At 38.2% G+C, this 23,667-nt stretch overlaps 1 protein-coding gene across 9 annotated transcripts in view; it reads right to left on the reverse strand.

Annotated features, from left to right (window-relative positions):
* Positions 1-5,515: 5,515 nt before the first annotated feature.
* The window catches only part of axin1 (axin 1), a 32,969-nt gene continuing 14,817 nt past the window's right edge, over positions 5,516-23,667 (reverse strand). For 7 of the 9 annotated variants that reach the window (XM_085156426.1, XM_085156424.1, XM_085156425.1 and 4 more), the window contains 8 exons: positions 22,283-22,423; positions 21,574-21,670; positions 18,917-19,054; positions 15,259-15,782; positions 15,006-15,170; positions 14,556-14,795; positions 10,570-10,719; positions 5,516-10,475 (listed from right to left, as the gene is read on the reverse strand). In XM_085156426.1, the coding sequence (XP_085012552.1) occupies positions 10,349-10,475; positions 10,570-10,719; positions 14,556-14,795; positions 15,006-15,170; positions 15,259-15,782; positions 18,917-19,054; positions 21,574-21,670; positions 22,283-22,423 (1,582 nt within the window). In that variant the 3' untranslated portion in view covers positions 5,516-10,348. Of the gene's footprint in view, positions 10,476-10,569; positions 10,720-14,077; positions 14,162-14,555; positions 14,796-15,005; positions 15,171-15,258; positions 15,783-18,916; positions 19,055-21,573; positions 21,671-22,282; positions 22,424-23,667 lie in introns of all 9 variants that reach the window. The other 2 variants (XM_085156430.1, XM_085156429.1) reach the window with 2 other exon arrangements.

The raw sequence follows: 23,667 nt of genomic DNA on the forward strand, positions 1-23,667 counted from the left end.
AGAAATCAGGTGTCTGTTAGTGGCTGTCAGCTCTCCATCATCAAGGCTTTTATTGTTAACATGCTAAAGGAGTTTTTTTTTAAATCATCAACCTGCACACTAATTTCTCTATATTAAACATGTTGGGCAAGCTTATCTGTAAGCGACAGCTTACGCAAAGTCTCTTTTTCAGTTTTTCACATTTTTGTTTACTAGCTAATGTTATCTCTGTTTCAACACAAAGCACAGATCATAGATGATCTCAGAGCAGTGAAAGCAGAGTCAGCAGCAGCTTAGCTGGCGTGTGAGTCTCCCATCAGTTTCCTCTCAAAGAACAGTGTTATTCACAATGCACATGTACAAACAATCAGAAAGGCTGCTGGCCTCACAGCTTGAGCAGAACCAGCTTTTGTTAAATGGAACAAAACAGATATGGGAACAAAAGATGCAACTGATTTCCAGTGGCTGCCACAAAATGGCAGTAATATGAATGACAGATGCAAACCAGCAACAGGCTTTAGGATAGATCAGTGGTAGATATGCAAGAACAGGGATTACTTTCAACTTTGTAGGTTTTAATTGATGTCTATGTTTCGATTTCAACGGGCAAGCATTGCTCGGCTTGCTTGCCCTGAAAGAATGCTACTGCTTTTTTTACTTGTACATTTTAGATGAATTCATAGTTAGAAATATTCACTTTATATTGTAGCAGAATATTACTGTTTCACATTTTTTACTTTTGTATTTTAATTTAATTTTGAAGGAGAGTTTCCCAAATGCAGCATGTTAACGTGCAGTCTTTTCCAGCAAGCTTAGAAACTCAACGGCCCATATCTGTTCTCTTCCACAGGGACAAAAAAATCCATTTGGAACTGTGTTCACTTGCTGCTGTATGTTGTTAATTACTGTTTTGCTGCTGGAATAAGAGATATTAACAAACACATACAGCATGCCAGAGGAGTTCCCCAAGAGACTACTGCTTCAGTAAAAATAAAGGGCAAAGCCAGAGGCATTACAGGCGATGTTGCATTTTGAATGAATGAAGTGGTAAACCAGTCAGTACATTGGAATGTTGTAAAGATGTTGTAGAGGCATTAGGCATTACATTCAAGACTTAGCTGCAGATGTCTGCTGAGCGATCTAAAAGATTTGTTAGGTTCACAATGGTAAGTCCATCATGGATAATAAAGTGCAACAAAGACACTGTCAGCTATTTGAATCCTTAATGGAAGGCCGGAACAAGAGAGGCTACATTATAGTATCAATCTGTTGCAAATATATATAAATATCAGGGGAAAAGGCATTTTTCAACGCAATATATCAAATGATATTTTGGGACTTAACAAGTCCACCACATCACTCCTGCCTTGCAGCAGCTTCACTGGCTCCCGGTCAAATATCGCATCAATTTCAAAATACTCTTGTACACATTTAAGGCTATTCATCATCTCTCTCCTCCATATCTCTCTGATCTGGTTAAGATCACCGCCCCATCTCGTTGTCTCAGATGTTCTTCTTACCTTTTACTCTCTGTCCCTTCCCCCCGTCTTGCAACCATGGGGAGCAGGGCTTTTAGCTGCTCTACTCCACGACTCTGGAATTCCCTACCTCCTGATTTAAGAAATATCTCTTCCTTCTCACTTTTTAAGTCCAAACTCAAAACCCACTTGTACAAAATAGCTTATCCCACATAACCTCTCCACTCTGCTATTTTATTTGTTTATGTCTTATGCTTTTATGATTCTGTAAACTGCTTGCTTTTATGTTGCTTTTATTCTACTGTGTACAGTGACCTTGAGTGTTTTGAAAGGCGCTTTCAAAGAAAATGTATTATTATTATTATTATTATTATTATTATTATTAAGTGCATGTTCTTACACATGTCTAGAATAATTAATTCTCCTTAGTGAGACACTGTTGCAGTTCTTACATCATTTTATTATACACGTTTTATTCCCTCTGCAGGAGCAGCTTATTCTGATGCAAAGCATTGTCATCTACTGACCTCCAAACAGACACTCTGTCATTTAGATAGATAGATAGATAGATAGATAGATAGATAGATAGATAGATAGATAGATAGATAGATAGATCCTATCCAAAATTCATTGCATTTATCTTAATGAGCAATGGACAGGTGTGCGTAATAAAGTGGCCAGTGAGCGTAGATAGAGAGAGTGGTGTAACTTCCTTTAACACTGTCATATAAGGTCGTAGAGAAGCATATTTTATATCAGAATCTCAAACACACACACATATCTACAGTTTTTTGGTGACTGCCAGAATTTTTCAATAGCTGTTGTCACAGCAACGGGTGCAAAATACTTATTGTAAAAAGTATTTTACACCCGTGGTCTTTTCTGCCTTCTGTATGTCAGGCTGAAGTTGACAAACGTGTCAACTCTTTCAGCAGCTTCTTTGTTGTAGAAGATTAGTGTACTATTCCTGATGGAACAATGCTTTAATAGAAAAAAACACCTCTTACCTGCAGATGACTAAGTGCGTAGGTCTTTTTTAGTGAATGATAATGCTTCATGCCAGAAAGATGCACAAATTAGCCCTCTTAGGTTGGAAATGATTCAAGGAAAGTTATACTTACGTCACTGACAACCTTGACAGGGTCTGTGTTGGTTTTATGGTTGCTTTGGAAACCACTCTGCAGTTTGTGTTAGAAGTTGCTTAAGAATACAAACATATTGCAGTTGCAGTTTTACAGCTCCTTTTTTCAGAAACTATAAAACCTCTTCAGGTCAGTGCTACTTGTTCTAATGTTTTAAAGGAATGTTTTTGGTTTGTTTTGGGTGTTTTTTTGTTTATTTAATTTCTTTTGGCTGTTTATATCACCCAATGTGAGTAGTTTGTAACTATAAAACAGTGCAAGAGTCCGTGAGTCAGCAATTATTAGCCCAAAGACATGGAAAAATCCATAATCTTACATCATAAGGGCAATGTTAAAAAATAAATAAATAAATAAAACACTAAAATCTGAATTAAAATGGCTGAAGACATAAAATATGATCTGGAGATTGATTTCTCTCTAACGACCCCAGGTATTGGAAAAATATCAAACTTAGGGTTAAATTTGAATTCAACAATGTCCAGTTATAAAATAAAAATTCACTTGCTGCAGATGCGTCATTCTCATGTGTAATGTATATAGTCATCTGAAGAGTACCTAAACATTGGTGACTGCATTTGTAAGGGCGCAAGTATTCAAAGGAAATACTGGCAGAATGTATTATTTTCAACATGTGGGTTTTATTATTCTTGAAAACGACAAAAATAATTTTAAAAATACATAAACATAAGGAACACAAGTGCATTTTAAGAGTGGGATCATAAAAAGTTAACTGTGTTTGGGTCTATTTTGTTGACCTATTCATTAGAACTAGCTCTGTTCTCTGACTCCGCTTTTACTCAAACCAGGAAGGACTGGAGTAGCTGACATGAAACTCCAGAAAAATAATGAAGGCAACTTGTATAAATCAATGACAAAACAATCTAAATCAAATGTTTGCCTGATTATTTGATAGTGAAATCATTATCAAAATATTTATTTCTACAATTGCTACCTCATTATTTGCAGTATAACTTCAATTGGTGACATAATGGTGACTTCATGATGACATTTTGTGCATTTATGTGTTAGTTATATGTCAGTGATCAGAACATTTTAAATGTTATTAACTTATATGAAACTAGTTTCTCTTAACTTTCTGTACAGAGGCCATGTAACTACAGTCTTACAGCCTTTGCAGAACAACTCACATATATTCATATATATTCCTTAACATTTAAACCCAGTGACTCACTGAGTAAGGTTACAGACTAATGGGCAAAATGACTCAAAGGAGGAGGAGAGCGAAGTATAGTGTCAATTTTCAGGTCAGAGTGGCTCAGATCAAGTGTAGCCTTGTCATGTAGTTTCTTGGTGAGGTGAATAATCACATCGAAACTCCCGCAATGCTATTGTGCATTGTATACACAAAAGCATTTGCATACTGTTCTATACACAAATGCATATCCATACAGTATTTTTTTATGTTTTCTACTAGAAAGACAAAAGTACAAAGAGAAAGAGAAATAGCAGAGAAATAGTCTGATTGATAATGCCATTCATATTACTTTTGTTTATTTAACTGAATCAGGAGATGTTAGTCACCTAAAAAGACCTAATATAAGTATGATATAATATAAGACCTATATCCTAAAGCCTCAGCAATATTGCTTTATAAAACTTTCATGCCCATAAGACCCTTTGAACTGAATTGAACTGAGCAGTGTTTGCATCCATTCTTGTAATCTTCTAATGTTGGTGAACAAAGCTCAGCAGGATTTCCCAGCGAGATTCTGATTTCTTCACATCCACAATATCCTTTCTTTCTTTATACTCAGTAAACACATTGAGCCACCGTTCATTTTTCATGTATAGCATCCGATATGCTTGTCCTAACCATTTCGCTTGGAAGAATATGAGTGTTATGTAAAAATAAGGTGCAGCAAATCTATTATTACCAGCACCCTGTGAGTGCCATCTACAGTCTGCAACAAAACACTGCAGTTGTACCAAGCTGCTGCTATCTGAAGCATGGTATTATTACCAGTAGTGACAGTGTGGACAGGGTTGTTTACACCTAATGAGTCTGTGCATCTATGCATGTTGATTATCGCAGCAAAATATGGGCCTGGAGATAACTACAACAGCAGTAAATATCAAAAAGTTAGGTGTGGTTAGTGGTATATGTCTGTGGACAGATTTTTTTCCAAGACACAAAACATGTGGCTGGGATCAAAATAGAGGTCAAGTTTACAGATCAATGTGGTTTGACCCAAGGGTAATGATTAAAGGATACTGGAACTATGGGGTCAAAGGGTTCTGTGGCCTTTTTCCACAAAACATGGTTGAATATCCAGTCTCTTTAATATTCAGTATGTAATTAGTTATTTAAAGTAGGTTTATATTTTAAATATCATTATCCTGGGGGCCTGCTCATTGGTGTCACAGGTCACTCCATCCGTATGGACTGGAGCTCCAACCATAGGTTGTATATGAAAGATAGAAGCCTGATAATTAATGATAAGAAACAGACAAGTCAAATGCTAAAATTCTTACCACCACCACACTCACCAAAACAAAGGCACAATTGTTCTCTAGTGGTGTGTATCATGCAGCACTGTAGTGCTCCATAAGCCATCAACACCTCTAATTTGGTTGAAAGATGACATGACTCAGATGGGTACAGTTGCATGTGTCAGTACACTAAGATCATAAAGTTAAGCTACAACAATAAATAAAAGCTCAACCTGCATACAGTTGTGATGGAGGAAGAAATTAGCTAATGTGATTTTTCCCCTATCACAGTGTCTTAGCCTACTTTATCCCTGGGTTAGCACTTGTTTTAAGGTGTAGCTCCAGAATGTGCTGCACTTTAAATGCTTATAGAAATAGTACGGCATTTTTAGCAACCCTATGAAGTATTTATTTTTAAAGTATTTCTTAATTGCTTTTAAATAGAGCAAGGATTTTTAAAAAAAAAAAAAAACATTTAGCCGCACTGATGCTAACAGTCAATTGTGTATTTTTTGGGGGGGATGACAGCCTGCAGTCATTTGAGCAATCCCAGCCCACTCTTTTTTCGTCAAATCCCCCAGATTTAGTGGTTCTCTGGCATGGACCTCAACCTTCACTTCACCCCACAGATAAATAAGTCACGGCTTTGTGCAGGGCTGTCAGTAATGTTCACTCTGGTCTTCTCGAGGCTGTTCTTCACCGGGAGCGACATATGTTTTGGGTCACTGTCATGTTGGAAGACAAAGCAATGACAAATGTAAGTGGCGTCTCTATGCCCAGAGAGCTCTCGCTTCATCTCATCTGACCAAAAGCACTTGGGAAAATTTTGGACAAAACCTTTACATTTCCTAGCACGGCTACAAATTTTATTGTGCCACAACACTCACTACTACGTAACCAATTCAGCAAATAAAAATGCAACGGAACAATTTGTATTGAACACAAGTGCTTTTTTATTGCAAGTATTTATTGGTACCTCAAATGGTTCCCATGCCAGTCACTGAACATAAACCGGTCCAAGGTACTGAATGTGACAGTTGGGCTGCTGGTCAGGAGCAATTTAAGTTTTACATATTTACATTAAAAGGTGGAACTGTTACAAATACTGAACTAAACTCATGGCAATGCGAAATTAAAGCTCGTCCCCATATCCCTCTGAAAGTTACACTAAAGACATCATTAGCATAGCAATAAAGGCACTCTGCTGTTTGTTATCCACATACTGATCTTAAATAAGAGAAGTTCACTTCTGGGACTATTACAGTAAGACTGATGATAGAGTTGATATTTTAAAAGAAATAATAAATGGAAATTTCAATTTGTTAAATGCACAATTTACCAGGCAAACGACAACAGAAGGCTAACGTACTTCATATATTAAACTGACTTAAATTAGAAATCTAAAAAAGCAGCATGTCAAGAAAAAAAAAAGCAGGCATTCTTTACACGAGGTTCTACGCAACAACACATACAATACAGCACTTTGAATTCAAGGCCCACGGGTCTTTCCATTACAAAGGAATGCACACTCATTATAGCACACTGCTTCAGCACAATGAGGAAGAACAGAAAATAAGAAAAAATAAAACATGGAGGCCTTGAATGTTAATGTCACCTTAGACACCCTAGCTGACTTCTTTTGTGTGAGATATTTCAGTATAAACCTGGTGCCAAAATCAAAAAGTCAGAGAATACAAACAGGTGGAAAAACACCACTGTAGTAAAAGTGTATTATTCAAATATATTAAAGCCTAAATGGTTTAAACCCTGTTACTTGGATAATACATTTTACATGTTTGTATATTATGAAACTGTCCAATCTTTTTTGAAGCAAGTTGCTGAAATCAAGTCAATTCTGTAGGCTTTCACTTACAGCTATTTTGGAAACGAGGCTTCAACATTTATGAGCATTTGCCTCCTTTTCCTCCTCTTTGGTTTAACGTGTCCGTCAAATTTACTAAACGTCAATAAACACATCCTGTCAGGCACAATATGTGACTGTTATAAGCTAGAAAAAGGCTATCAAGTAGACATGAGCTCTTAGTGCAGTCCCTTATTAATTTACCAGCCAACTAAGGACCTCAAAGTTGAAAAGACAAAAAATAAACTTGAAATTGATATTGAGATGCTTTTTGGCATCACAATGTCCAAATAGATTCTATAATTAAAATTTAAAAATTAAAAAAAAAATGAAAACTTGTTTACCTCAAACAAGCAAAAGTTAGAATTTTAACTGGTAATAGCAGTTTTACACAAGTCAATAAATAATTAGAACGAAAAATCTGCAAAACCTTTAAAAATCTCGTGCCATTTCAAATGTTGGCTTTATTTAATTTATTGATACTGACTTTTTATAGCCTGACAGTTATGTGAAGTCTTTAATTATATATTTTTTTCTATTTAATGTGCTTATGTTGACTTAAAAAACGCAAATGCTTAATGGTTTTTTTGTTGTTGTTGTTGTTGTTGTTAGATAACCAAAATTATAAACCAAGTTGCATAGGTATTCACCTTGGGATTTTTAATCACAACTTTTTCGTCATTATTATTGCATCCATTTTCACCTGTTAAGTTTAATTTAGGATAAAAGCAATGTAATGGACAAATCTTTAAGAACATAGCAATAAGCCACACTTACATGACATATACAGCAAAACAGAAAAATACAGTTTACAACAAACCGGAATCCAACCCAATAAAGCTGCAGTACTGTTTTACTGGATTATATATTTATGTTTGTGAAATGTATGGAGGATATGGTTGTTCTCTGTTACAGTCACCTATACCAGGGAAAACAGTGGCTGAGAGACTGACGAAAAAAAAAGAAATAATTGAAGCCACATACAATAAACTTGTGGTCTTGTTGCCTTTGTAACGGTTGCTTCAACCAGATGCAGTAAGTTGCCATTTTTAAAGCAACTTTCGTTGGGGTCAAGTTGGCACGCAATAAATCGCCAAAAAGAGAAAATCTGTTGCCAACTACATACACAGAAATTCACATTAACTACTTACATTCAGAGTCAAGCCAGAACCTCACAGATATGAAACACAGATTCCTCCAAAAATAGTGACATAAATTACTGTCCTACAGAAACTAACTGCAAATTAGCATGGGTGCTTGACAACCTATCAAGTCCCCTAATGCAAAACAATGCAAGGCAGGAAGACTGACTCAGAACGACTGGAATATGTTTGCAGTCTGCATTTATAAATTAAATGGCAGATATGTGTCAGTCTTTGCTAATCTAAGAAGGACTGCAGTCAGTCCAACTCAAATCGTGACTGCTTGGCCCTGTTCAAATGGCAGAGGAGATCTAAAGTGGTCACCCACAGGTTGAGGGTGTTGCACATTAAACCACTGGTGGCTTGTGGCCATAACTACTTGCAGTCCAACAGCAAACAACAACCTTTGTGATAATTTGTCAAATGCAGCATTTCATCTTTATGCAGATGACACAATTATTTATTGTTCATCCCCTTCAGTAGCACAAACCCTGCAATTTCTGCAGTCTGCCTTTGATGTCGTTCAGTCCCATTTAACTCAACTTAAGTTGGTGTTAAATCCAGAGAAATCCAAGTTCATGTTATTCTCAAATGGCAAAGAGTTGTTAGCTACGTTTCCTAAGATTAAAACAATTCAAGGAACTGAAATTGAAATGGTCACATCTTACAAGTATCTAGGGATCATTATAGATCAGAATTTGTCATTTAAGACTCACATTCAAAGGCTTGTGTCGAAGTTAAAACTAAAACTAGGTTACTTTTTTAGAAACCAATCCTGTTTCTCCCTCCAAGTGAGAAAACATTTGATTCGTGCAACCTTTTTACCTTTATTGGATTATGGTGACCTGCTTTTTATGAATGCATCTGCCCACTACCTAAAGAGGTTGGATACTGTGCACCATTGTGCTTTACGTTTTATTACTGGCTATGGAAATCGTGTACATCATTGTTCTTTGTATGCTGCTGCTAAATGTCCATCTTTGCATATTCGCAGACTCTCCCATTGGTTTATCTATAAATCTCTCCTTGGGCTGGTTCCATCTTATTTATGTGTTTATATGTGTAAAAACCACAACCAATACAGCCTTCGTTCACACAATATCATACAATTGATTGTCCCAAAAATCAGAACAGATTTGGGGGAAAAGGCTTTTAAATACGCTGCCCCTGCTTCCTGGAATAATCTGCAGAAGGAACTGAAATTATCAGAATTGGTTACCTTGGGAGAGTTTAAGTCTGTCTTAAAGGAACGAGAGAACAGCTCTTTTACTCAGTTTTTAATGTACTCTTAATTTGATCTGTTATTGTATATTTTACACACGTTGGTATGGGATATTGTATTTGTTTTAAATGTTATATACCTATGTGGTATGTGACTTTTGTTGCCATGATGCCAGGTCTCTCTTGGAAATGATATTTTTAATCTCAATGAGATTTTTTACCTGGATAAATAAAGGACTAATAAAAAAAAACAAATTCAGTGCAATCAAACTGTTGCAAGAAGGTTGCCATCCTACTTTTACTCATGTGTGACTGAGCCATAAAACAGACATTATAATCTGTTCTGTACTGGACTTTTTAAATATATTTTAAATACATTAATCAAATGTGACATTCCTACACTCGGTTGCAAGAATGGGTTCTTTAGAAGGTCTACACCGAGTTAGTAGTATATAATATAACGAACAAGCAGTCTGATTTAATGCCTCTAAATAAAGTTCTGAGAAGTGAAGTATTAAAAGCACTTTGAAAGTCACAAACATTAGCGTCCAGAGGGCTCTTACAATTAATGAAAAAAAGCAAACAAGAATCAGCCCTATCGAGGAATCGGATCGTCTTCACGAGGGGCGACGCTTCAGCTTTAATTAGGTTTAAAAGTAGCAATTTAAATACTTAAATAGATAGAAAATTTTTGCTGTGTTTTAACACAAACTGTACACATCTGGTATCAATACATATAAAAATTACAAGTGCAGTTATTTTAGAAAGGAAACCCTTTGATAAGTCATTATCAAAAATACGTAGCATTAGTAGCACTTTTTGTTCTTGTTTTCTAGTAAACGTTACAATGCTACATTACACTCCAAAAAGAAAATGAGATTTTTCTTCTTCAAGTCCAACTTCACTGCAGCCGTGATATAGAAGTCAGTGACCACTACTATAATCTTCTGACTCTGGATCCACCTTTTTTCTCGCCTCCTTATTCATTCTCCTTTGTAAAGCACTTCCTCTTCACCATCCACTTGCTCCTCAGTCCATCATACGCTGGCTACTCGGCTCTCTACCCTTAAAAATTTAGTCAACTTTCTCTACTTTGCCAATGATCTTCTCCTCAAAGATGGGCAGGATAGCGTCATCTTCACGTACCTCTTCAAACACCACCCCACAGTCAAACTCATCGCTTACCTTCTTGAAATAATACCTAAAAAGAGAAAAAAAATAATACAAGGTCATCTTGACTTTCTTTGATACCAGAAGACACCCCACATGTAACCCAGTAGCACCGTGAGTCTCACCTGTAATTTCCTTTCTTTGTTAGCAGTTCTTTGAACTGGCCCAGCGTGACAACCCTCCCTTTGACAGAAGTCCTGTAAGGTATCAGCTCCTCACAGAAGTAGTACGCCACAGTAATGTTTTCACATGGCTGCTTTTTAGTAGCTTTATGTCTGAAAAGAGTAAAGAGAGGATTTTTTTCTTTTTTTAGAACATTTGAAGTTCTCTCATGTCCAAAGCTATGTAAAACATTTTTCACTTAATAGACACACAGAGGGAAAAAAGTCTACTTTGAATAGAGTTTGCTGAGACTTAGAGCAGTGACAACTGTAACTTACTCAAAAAAATCACAGCAATAGATGGAAGAACAGGGGAAAAAAAGACTAATTGAATTCATGGACTGGAAAGGAGGTTTACATTTTTGCTACAAACTTGATCAATTGTATAACTTGATTCAAGTTACGGAAAGTTTAGGATATAAACTGATTTTTGTCCGCAATTTATAGCCTGTGATTTCATGATGAATCAAGGCCAATAATCACAGCTGAGAGATGTCAATGAATAAACAGCTATCATTAGTCAACACGTTACTGTAGGAGCGCATTTACATAGCATCGCATCCATCTGGCCTCTAACAGATGGCAAAATGCAGGTGGCAGTTTTTCCATCGATCTAAACACACAGCTTTCATTATAGGATACATACATTGGTTTGGATGCATTCATATTAATACGTCTCTGCCGCATGAGTTTCTCTTTTCTGCAAGAATTGCGGATGCAAATTAAGCCTGATATTCACAATTTGCTTCCAAAATCCTCATCCTTGTGAGTCACAGCTGGTCATGCAAACACGACACGCATGCTTTTGGATTCAGTGTCACATTTACCAAAGATGTCATTATCCACCTCAAACATGCTCCCTCAAGTAAACATCCATAAATCTAGTTATAAATCACAGAAAGATTAGAGAGAAGATACTTATGACTCCAGAATTTCTGTGAGAACCAAGCCTTTAAGCTTATTTAATAAGACACTTCAAATAATCTAATAACAGTACACAGCACAGAGAGCATAAAAGCTTCCGAGTCTGAAAAGTGAAGAAAATCTAATCTGTAGAAATCTGAGGCAAAACTGCTCCCAGCTCTGACCTCAGTAAACACTTTCCTGATGAGTTTAGAGCAGCGGTGTCAAACATATGGCCCGTGGGCCGGATATAATTGTATCAGGCGAGTGAGATAATTTCATATGTCAATTATTAATGGCCCATTGGTATGTGCGAGACGAATCTTCAGCCCTGCTGAGAATCCAGGAAGGAGTGGGACTTTGTTTTGATGGGCACACCATCCGGCCAATCACATGCAAACCTTTATGTGAAACAAGAAAGGGGGGCAGACGTTCTGAAGCCAGCCAGTACAGGCATACAGGCCAGGTACATAGAAGTAAACTGAAAAGTGTCGGGAAGAAGGGAAGAAAGGAGCAAAATATAAAATGAGCACCATCAAGGTGCATTTCAGTGATATTGGAGACTGCAAAGCTGATTGCAAAATTTATTAAATTAGGAGCTGCCTAAGGTGATTCCAGTTTTTATTTTGATCCATTTTCCACCGTGGAGGACAAAAGATGTCAAACATGTCCAGGCCTCAAACCTCATGTGTGTTCTCCATAGTAGGAGAAAATGCATAAAAACACGTCCTTGAAAGCAGCTTAATTTATAATACTAAATATTACATAAAATAAACTATATACAAAGTGTCTTTGAATGGCAGAGATGCGGGAATATCTGCATGTAGCACAGAGCAGTGGCTCAGTGTCTAAATGAGTCTAAAAGGCCTGAATGTGCACTTGAAGCCATTTATAATTCTTAACTTGTTTGATCTGCTGCTCGCCACAAACAAGCACAGACATTTTGGACTTTTAACTGTATTTTCATATTTTTTGCAGCTTTTCCTATTGATAAAACCCTCCCTTGTAGCCATTCATACTACACAAAGTAATTAAACAATAAATAATGAAATGACAGACTAGTTTCTGCTTTTCACTTTCTACTGTAGACATTTTTTTACGACTACAGCTGAAAAAAGGACAGTCTGGGCAATGATACACGATAACGATTTCGTTATCGTGTAGAAAAACGGACATGGAATTTCTTTACACTGACAGGAAGGCGGAGTTTCACTGGTCCGGCCCACTTAAGATCAACGTGGGCTGTATGTGTCCCGCAATGTAAAATGAGTTTGACACCTCAGGTTTAGAAGCTCCATTATTTTGGGTCACAGTGAATAAAGTTCATTTTGTAAAATACGGCCCATCTAAAAGGACTGGGGGATTCTCCAGTTTATGCTCATGTGCTAATGAATCGTGAAAAACAAGATCAGTTTCAAAATATTAAGATGGTGATGACAAAAACGCTTTCAAAAAAAATAAGTGACAACAGTTTCTATGCCCAGCTTTTATACTGCCAGTGATGCAGGGTTTCCAGTATACGCCCCAGCCCACAGCTGTCTCACCAAAAGTATCAGAAATTATATATTTATAATTTAGAATTATATATAATTATAATTCCTAAATACTATTATTATTATTATCATCATCCTATTGTCCTTCATATTTTCTGTATTCCAATTTTGCTGTCATCTTTAAGTAATTTTTTTAGAGGTGCGTACTCGAGTTACGGAAAGGTCCGGTCAGTAAACGAATGCCAGACCTCGCAAATCTAACAGGAGGATTCAGGAGGTGGTGTCACGTAATCTTTCTTTCATCTGCAGTTCTCATGCTCTTCCTCATCTGGTAAGCAGCTATCAGGCAGTCAGACATCAAACAGAAATACGTGTTTCTCAAATAACATCAAAAACAGATACGATTTTGTAATACTCTAGCTAGTCTGCCGCTCCGGGAACAGAGAAAATAGAGAAAAATTTACACTCCACGAATCACCAAGAAATCTGATGTTCTCAGCCTTCAAGTCTGATCAATTTATTTATGAGCAGTTGAGAAAATGATAAACCTTAGATCATGAAAATATTCTTCCAATTGGCTGCCACATAAAGTTAACAGTAAAACCGCTGTTATTAAATCAGTAACAATCCTGCAAAAGGGCAGTACTGCAGGAAAGTGCTATTTGTCCATTATTTTCCACTGACTTAACATGGTAAATGGTCTGTATTTGTATAGCGCTTTACTTGGTCCTAAGGACCCCAAAGCGCTTTACACTATACACAATCATCCACCCATTCGCGCACACATTCACACACTGGTGATGGCAAGCTACATTGTAGCCACAGCTGCCCTGGGGCGCGCTGACAGAGGCGAGGCTGCCGGACACTGGCGCCACCAGGCCCTCTGACCACCACCAGTAGGCAACGGGTGAAGTGTCTTGCCCAAGGACACAACGACCGAGACTGTCTGAGCCGGGGCTCGAACCGGCAACCTTCCGATTACAAGACGAACACCCAACTCTTGAGCCACGATCGCCATGTTTTTCGCCATGTCGCACAAAATGTTAAAAGCTATTTGTGGAACACAGTGGACGTACTCGGGCTCGGAGAGCTCGCTGAGCTGAGGGAACTGTACGGGCCTGACTGCTGTGCGACCCCTCTGGATCACCTCCAGCACATACCTGAGAGACCGAAAAACCCCAGTGGTTAGACACAGACCAGCTTAAAAAAAAAAAAAGAGGTGCACGGGCTAAAGATTTTCACTAGATAACAGGGAAAGGGCTGGCTTTCTCTTTTGCGGCTTAACTAATATATATAAATTACGATCGGTGACATTCAAACCCTTTTCAAACCGTTTACACAAGCTTGTCTGTGCCTTTTAAATCTCTTTGTATTTCACAATATATTTGAGATTTCTATCTGCTGACAGCCAGCAATGACTTAGCTCCCAGAGCTGAAGAGGGGAGCAATTGTCACAAGTACGACAGAGCAGGGTACAGATATGGCAGAATATTATATTCTTTGGAAAAACTGAAGAACTGAACAAGTGGACGTGAGTCATATCTGTTCTTTTACCTTTGCTTAGGCTGCAATGTTCCGGACTTCATCTTCTCCTCCTCGAGTCGCCGGCAAACCTCCTCCAGCTGAATGAGGGGGCTGGGAGCTGGGTTGGGCGGCATGGTGGGATCCTGGATGAAAGGGTGAGACGGCTGCACACTGTTCCGCAGCTGACCACTGATGCACGGATGCATCGACCCTGTTGAGCCGAGGCGGGATCCTTCATGTCCAACAGTCCTTTTGGACCCAGTGGTGCTCCTATGATAAAAAACATATCAGCAATTTATTTAATAAAATAAAGAAACATGCTTATTTTAGCATATTTTAGCTTTACTTGTTCATGATACATTAAAAAAACAACACTTGAGCACTGGTGACGTAGCGGCATGAGCACATGTCTAAAATGTTTTAGTTTTATTTAATTTAAAAAAGGAAAAAAATGTTTTCTAATAAAAGGTAATCACTGACCCATATGGGCTTCTCTTATGCTGAACCATTTCTTTCTGTCCTTCCATCAGCCACAAAAGGATCTTCTGGTTTTTCTCCATCTCCTCTCCAGGCCCCGGCATGTCATAAGGCCGCAATTCCTCACCTCTCTTTGATGCTCTTTTACACTGTGTGCCACCTCTCCCGCTGCAAAATAGAAAGTAAATAACCGATAAATAGAAAACAACAGGTATTTTTCATGTGTGAATTCAGTTTTTCTCAGTTTGTTCCTTACATGTACCCTGCATAGTCCATGGAGTTGGATCCCATGCCGTCTGCATAGCTGCGAGACTTTGATCCGTAATGACTTGACTCGATGCTCCAGGGAAAGCTCCCATGCACATGCGTGACTAAATCAGCCTCCACCTGCTCTTTGGGCTTGCCCACGCTGGTGTGGTGGCTATGGTGTTTGTGGTGGTACAAGTGGCTAGTTTCTCCCTTGAAACCGTGCCTGGATGCATGTTTACCCTGGCCTGGCATCCCAATCCCTTTTATCCCTGTGAAACCGTCTGGTGAGCGCAACTTCGGAGAATGACGGCCGGTTCCCGGCGACTGGCAGCCCGGGGTCTTCATGACTCGCTGCACGTGGTCGTCCAAGATGCTCTCTGGGTTTTCTTCATGAGCATCTCCGACAAAAGGAGCGCTGTAGGTGTTGTCAGCATAGCGGGGGTTGTAATTCTGTGAATAAGCACCAGGGGGGAACTTGTGACTGGATAATGATGTTGCTGTGGCCATCATGACTTCGTCAGCCTCCTCTTCCTTTAGCAAAAACAGATATGCACACAATGTCAAAGATAAAACCTTGAAATAAAAATCTAAATAAAGATAAACACAAGATATAACACAAAGAAAACACAAAAAAGGGTAACCTAATTTATAAATAATGTATATATACTCGTGGCATGGGTTACAATGAATGTTTAAATCATATAGCAAATATGTAAACATGCATTTTATTTATTCACCAGCTATGTTCCATGTGCACTATCAGCACAACTGATGCTCTTCCACCAGGCTGCAGCTGCAGTACTTATTTCAACCTGCAGATGGCAGGTTTAACCTTAAATTGAAATGTGTGTTCTCCTTCTTAATGCAGCAGTTTGGAGACAATCTATGAATACAACCGTTTCAGCATCCAAATATTCCTGTGGCTTCGTGTCATGACAAGCACAACTGCTACAGCTCGAGCGCTGACTGACTGGGACAAAACTCTCTGACAGACTCGTCTCCAGGGGGATTTAAAGGGTGGGGTGCTGCAGGCTTTCATAATAGGTTTTGATAAGCAGGCACTGGAGGAAGTGCAGGACGTGCAATGTTAAACGGAAAGAGTGAACGGAGAATGCCAGTCAAGAACTGCATGGTCATGTTGTTATTCCTATATGGCCCAGGATCTCACGCCTCTGTTAACAGAAATACTTTATTCTAAATGAAATACTGACACATAACAAACCATCATAACACATTACTAGATTTTTTTAATGTAAACTTGTCTCTAGAAATCCACACTTGAGTTCAAGCATTTTTATTTGATACTCCTGGTTGAAAAAATAAATCCCCATCAGAGATTACCGATCATGACAGGACCACGAATGATATATAATTTCCCCTCTTCTAACTTGTTTCCACATAATACTTGATGTGAATGATCTTTAAGCTTAGCATTAGCATGCTTCACTACTATACAATAAGGCCCCATGGCTATTTAAACGAAGCAGCATTAAGCAAAGGGCAGATTTACATGAGCACTTTAAAACTATTTCTCCACCTATTCAAACACATGTTGTTTACACCAAACAAAAATGAGCAACTATTTACAACAACGGCTCTTGACTTGTGTTTAAACTTAGCTAAACTGATGACACAGTCATCATGTAATCCTACTGCCCCCTGTAATCTCAACATAAAAAAACAGCTCAACAGTCATGCCAGTAGGTTGTCCAGGGCGACAGTAAAAACCTTAAGCATTCAGTTTTACCCTGATAATAATATATTCATCCTAATTCCCCGGGGAAATTTGGATAAAGAGAAAACATTTTATTGTAGGTGGAGAAATGAGCACCATACGCCTTTTATTTTGCCTCCTGTATAAAGTCGGGAACATTTTGGCAGAGAAAGAAGGTAAAGGAGAGAATATGTATATATGGAAAGACAGATTTTACTTTTCATTTTTAACCAGCACAAGCTCAAATCTTTCATGCCAGTTATGTCAAATAATTAAATCAACCTTCAATAGATCTTCACTTGTAAACATGCCAACCATCTTTTGAGCGCTGCCTCTGTGCTCGCCGTCCTCTTACTCCAACTGTGTGAAAAGGAAACTCAGCCTGTTCCTACACGCAGTTAACTTTCTCGTGCCCACGGCTTTCTTAGATGCAGCTGTATTGCAAAATATGACCCATGCAGCCAAGTATTTTTTGGCAAGTTTTTAAGTAATTGATGTTTCTTTACATCTCCGCGTTCCATCCGGATATCTGCGCTAGCCGAGCCCACAAACTCCACACAGAACAATGAAGAAGAGACGAGCAGATATTTCAAGGAATCAATGAGAGCCCTGCTCACAATCTTTTGCCAATAATTTGCTTACTCCGCACAATAATTACATTATGTGCGTTATTACATTCCTAATCAAATTTTGTGCAGAATGCATGACGGAGCTGTGGAAAGCTGAAAAGTTGCATTGTCATGGAATCAGATTTTGGATTTTTTAACAAGATGGCACACCCTTAAAAATCTAATTTTATGCTACAGACATCATATTTATATCACATTTTAGTGCTTCTGATATCATCATTTACAAGCTAAAAACCCAAGCCACATTTCCAAAGTATTACTTGATGAATGGCGTCCTCGCCTCCCGTTTCCACAGGCCAAACCTTCAGCTGCGTGATGGCACCTTCTTTCCTTTCATAGCTACCCACATAAATTGCCTGCCTTGAGACTTAATACTTGGCACCGTACACTGAGGGAGATTTCATTTGTGGTTTCAGGAACCATTTCATCAACATTCAAGTGACATCAAACAGGCGGCTCACTGTTCCAGGCTTACAAGTGGCGGCATGTGCAGGTGCTCCATCTGATTCGCAGACAAAGCCAGATTGCTGACAGGCCAAGGACAGAATTCTCCAAGTGATTCATAATGTTTTTTTATTCCCTATTCAAATGGTTGGCCTCATTAATTTCATTAAGGCCAGGTGGATTTAAGTCTCCTTTGTTACTGAAGACTTAAAGCACAACGGCCGAGCACACACCTCGCAGTCTGGCTCAGAAATAAGCATCGGTAGAATCTGCTGTTACACTTCAACCAGCAATCTGCTTTTCAATAAGCTTTCACAATCTATTCAAGTATTCTTTTATTAAAGTAAACCAAACTTAGTAAATTGGGAAAGCAGAGCTCTTTGATTTTACCATTTGCACTGTGAGGACTTTAAATGTGATCTTTAAAACCAGCCCTTCATGTTGCAATCACAAACAATCTCTGACTCGAGCTTTGCAAATGAAAAAATGTTTTAAGTTTAGTTCTTTAGGTCACTGTACTGCATTTTTCATTATTAGCTGACATATTACTGATGATATAGCAAATAAAAAAGAATTGTTCCTTTTCCCCAAAGCATTTTTAAGTTTAGGAACTCATACTTTAATTTCCCCTATTCCCTCATCACTAAAGTTTTTCAGTTGTGTTACACAGTAGTAGCAATATTCAGCTCCTAACACTTCCTCACATGACTTGAATGTGTAACCAGTAGCTCTGCACTGTTGAGACTATATTAGAGGTCATTCAGTGAAACCGCTAAAGGATGCTTCTTATTCATATAAATTAGACAGAATTAACAAAATACAGCTTCTGATTGTTCTTTCAATAGCATACGCTTCTTCAGAAAACAGAGAGAACATACCAACTGTACTCGCTTCAGTCGTTCCTCCAGTTTCTCCTGGGCCTCCCTCTCTTTCAGTACGCCCTCCAGTCTCCTGATCAGCTCTGCAGCAAACCTTTCTGGCTCCACGTGTATATCCTTTGGAATCCGGTTTGGGCGCTGGAGAAAGAAATGTCAAACTGTAAGCACTGCTGCATTACTGTCAAAGCCACTTCAGCAGTCCCAGGATGTTTTCCCACCTTGGCCTCAAACATCCTTTCAGCAATCACATTAAAGTGCTTAAACATAAGCAGGAAGACATTAGACTAGATGGTGTTGAGTGTTAAAAACACCAAAGGGATAATAAATTTAAGTATTAGCGAATGTGCCACAACTTTACCACTAAATATCACTAAAGCCCATGGGCTTTTTTTCAGTATGCTTCATTCACTGCTGTAAATTCTATCAAGGTAATGCATTCTGTGCGACTCTTAAAATGACTTAGGAGTTAACCTTTGCATCAAATAATCAAATAAGCCTGAGTATTTGCTCAAGACTGATTGGTGTGAACCATGAAAAACCTTAAAATAAGTATTAACAGTAATTATTTCTGAAGATCTGGGTTTTCTCCCCAGCAGTAGGGACTCACCAGTTTGGTATCTGAATCATTTAGTCTTTAGTTCAATTAATAATATTTCAATGACAAGTGTCTTGCCATATTGTACAAAGAACTTTTACAGAAGAATATCAGGGCAGCACAACCTTAAGCTTAGGAGAGGTTGACTAATGGAAAAAGACAATGACAGAAAGAACATAAGTATGAATGGTAAAAATACAAGAAATGACCAGATGTTAATCTTATTGAAGTTTTAAGGCATGAACTAAAAATATTAATGATAATTTTAATGAGCTAAAACTGTTTTGTTGGAATAAAATGACACAACATTATTGTTTGTGCTGCTTAAGGAGGTTCTCTGACATACAAGTAAGATAAGATAACTCTTAATTGTCATTGCACAGTCATACCTCGTACAATAACACAACGAAATTGGAAAACTGTCCCATGTCGGCACTAAACACAAAAAAACCCACAACACAGTAAACCTTAAAGTGCAAAAAAAGGTATAAATAACAAATTAAAGAATGAATGTTCATTGTGCATTATTGCCCCCCACAAAAATAGCTAATCAGGTCAGCTGTTAGCACTGATTAGGGCTATTGCCCTGTTGTAAAAACAACAGGGCAATGTAGTTTATATATTTAACTAACATAAAGATCAAATCACATTTTCTCATAAACACAGTTATCTTAGAAATACATCACTTACATTATTTTACTAACTTACATTATAATACATATATTTGATAAAGGTGTCTTTGTTTGTGAGGACATAAAGAGATTTAGACCAGATTTAATAACGGCCTCATTCTACAGATATGTGACAAATTCAATTTAAAGCAGGAATGTTTGGTCCCTACAGTGAGGGGGATCCACCAGAGCTGTTATGCTGTGGGAGCATTTTTCTGGCATAGCTGGGCCCAACTAGACCCCGGCTTTTCCGGGTGTTCGTCTTTCATGTCTGTCATGATGGAAGTAGTCTGCTGAATTGAAAGACAGTCATGCGTAGGTCTTGTGGGGGTTGGGATGAGTATCAAAATTATGTAAAACATATGCTACTGCTTTTACCATAGGCATATTTAAACCTTGTTAACCGACTGCAGATTTAACACACCACACCACAGTCACAAAAACTCTAAATGGAGGCTTTGGGAGAACTCTCCAGTAGAGTTCCTGGAACCTCGAGAATTAACACCAATGAGCACTAAAGCTGTTGAGCCAGCATGTATTAGCCCAACACCTTAGAAAGACAGTTAATGTTGTTTTTTGTCCTTTTAAATAAGGTTTTAAATAATATTAAGCACTGCATAATTTCCTTCCACTTTTCCACCACTTCAATTTATTTCCTTGTTTGATTGTTTTTTTAGTGCACCTACCTTTAAGTATTTGTATGTTAATATAATTACATTGTCATTTCAAATAAAATAAATTCTACTGAAATTCTACTTAATTACACAGGAACTGCAACTTTAGTCTTGGGTTGTTTTATAAAGTGTACAATTTCTTCTCCTGTCAGTGTATGCAATTACACTGCAATCTTACCTATTCAAACTGTGCCCCCCGATTTGAATCCAGCAAGTGCAAAAATAACTTGACAAGAGACTCATCTTTAAACATATTTAAAACATAATCTCTGTTTTTTCTTATTAAGAAAAAACTGAAGAGTATTTTGTTAGGGGTAGAGATTTGGGCTCTTCTATATAGTCAATTCTTACATCTTAATGAGAGGCTGGATGAGGCATTTTAATTTGACGCTTTACTCCAAGGCCTAATTAGAGCTCGAGTTTCCTACCAAGAGAGAGCAGGAGCTGCAGAGGGAGGCATCAGGCTGTCACGGGGAAAGGTTCATGTCTACTAGGCTTCAAGCGCACGCAGCTTAGGAAAGCATCAAGCTGCATTTAGACAGACTACTCTTTCACCATCAGCTATTCTTATACTCCATCACAGGACCCCGCGACACAGCAGAGCTTAAATATGCACATCTCCAATGGCGGAGCAGAGAAAAATAAGCCAGGAACCGACAGCTAAAGGTGTTGAGGCAGAAATGGAGAGAAAGGGGAAATAACCCATGAATAACTCACTGGAATATGAGGTAGTGGCACTAGCCCATTTGCTCTGGCACTTTCATGCATCTCGCGGCGATGCTGCTTGCGGTATCTGTAGGGTGGAACCCCATCTCTGGAATTAAACAAAGACATTTTCATAAAACACGCTCATGAATAAACAACAGAGGCAGCTTTGAAGTTGAAAGCTTTTCACAGAATTTGTGCCTCAAATGAACACCTAGATAGTGATTAATTAGTAAAGCAGGACAGGTATGCTCACAGGCTAATAGTGTCCCTTCTGCACAAGCGGCGTTGCACATTATGGTAACATATCACATGCAGAAGAGTGTAATTTTATATGATATTACTAATTCTGGGTTTTTTTCCGTTCTGGAAGTCCTGGATCAGTTAGCTGATAACAGCCTCTAATCCATTCAGCTTCAAAAACATTTTTGTCCAGTTGTGCATGCTTTGAAGCTTCGTTGGCTGAATTCCCCAGTGTCATATCTGCAACTAAAAGCCTTTATTTTGCATATCTTCAATCAAAAGCACACAACTGGTTATGACTTAAAAACGCTGAAATCCAAGTTGCACTAAAATATAAACTATTCCCACATATAATAGGATCCTGTCTATTTTATTGGTGAAGGTAAAACTGTCATTCCCCTAAAAGTTGTAACCTGCATAGCCTTTTTTATCTGGTACAACTGTGTGTGAAATGTTCGGATGAAGCCAAAATACATACACACTGCTGTCCGTAAGGGAAATGGTGTCTGCGTCACTGGACATGCTCTGTTGCTCACTGTCATTGGCGCTGGTGGCAGGAGCCATAACATGGCCAGTGTTGACGTAGTACGGGTTGATTGTCTCCCGACATGGTGCATGCCTGGAAAAATGAGGAGGGGGAAAAAGAAAGAAGAAAAAAACAAAAAAACAGGACATGCTGAGAAAAGGGTAACAAACAGAAGTAGACCGAGATATGAAAGGCATCCTCAAGTTTTTTGGATGATTTCTAAGGTAGTTAACATATCAACATAAACAAGATTAGAAATGCTACATCTTGTAAAACACCAGTCTTCAGGCCAAGAATCAGTTGAACTGAGTGGATTAATGAGAAGTCAGTTTTGTTTTGTTTTTTGTGCAGTAATAGGCAGCAGTGTGCTGTCTTCACAACTTTGAAGCAAAGAATAAAGGAGCAGAGGACATACAATTTGCATATAAAAACAAATCAATACATGAATGAATATTTGTTGATTTATTGACATTTTATTTATTTATTTATTTTAAACTGAGTTTGCCTCAAAGTAAGGATGAAGTAAGCAGGATGGATAAACTCTATGTCACTACATTCTGGAGTTTATTTGTTCCTGCTATTTTCTGTAACATACTCGTTTAAATGTTTTCCATCTGTCAGAAAGCTCTATTATGATAACAGAACCTGCAGCTCTTGTAGCTGGATGAAGATTTCTATCTTCAACCACAGGAATGAAGATAGGAGAACATGAGAGTCCTTAGATTTAATTCTTCAGATTTGCTTAATTTTTTGCCATTGTTGGCATAAGTGAGATTGGATTGAAGTTCTTATAGGCCCACTAATTATACACAACTTAGGTCATTTGCAAATACTATACAGTGTTTTCCCAAGTTTGACAGTGAGCCTAATACTAGTTTATATCAATCCCCTGACCCCTCCTGACCCCTTGTGCCACCTGACTGCCAGTGATTCATATCTGAAAAATGTCTGGCACAAGGAAGCAGAGGCTTCAAAGGCCATAAACAGCCATTAACTGCGAGTTATGAGTGACTCTGTTTGTTCATACAGTGTAAAAGGTTTTTATCTTTTTTATTTATTTTTTTGCTGCTGTAATATCCTGTCACTCGCACTTCTATCTCTTTGGCATGGCTTACACAAACAGGCTCACAACCAGAGTAAAGTAAGAGCAACAGAGAGCAAGAGAGGCTAGCAACAGCATTTTTGATAGCATTTCAGCATGTAAAAAAATTCTACCCGGCCACTTTCGTAACCCTGTGACTCAAATGCCCTGTGGCTCAAATCAGAGTCACAGGGCATTGGGGCCTATTCCAGCTGTCATAGGGCAAAAGGCAGGGTACAACCTGGACAGACCACCA

This window comes from Neolamprologus multifasciatus, chromosome 4 (genome assembly GCF_963576455.1).
Source record: "Neolamprologus multifasciatus chromosome 4, fNeoMul1.2, whole genome shotgun sequence".
Classification (NCBI taxonomy): domain Eukaryota; kingdom Metazoa; phylum Chordata; class Actinopteri; order Cichliformes; family Cichlidae; genus Neolamprologus; species Neolamprologus multifasciatus.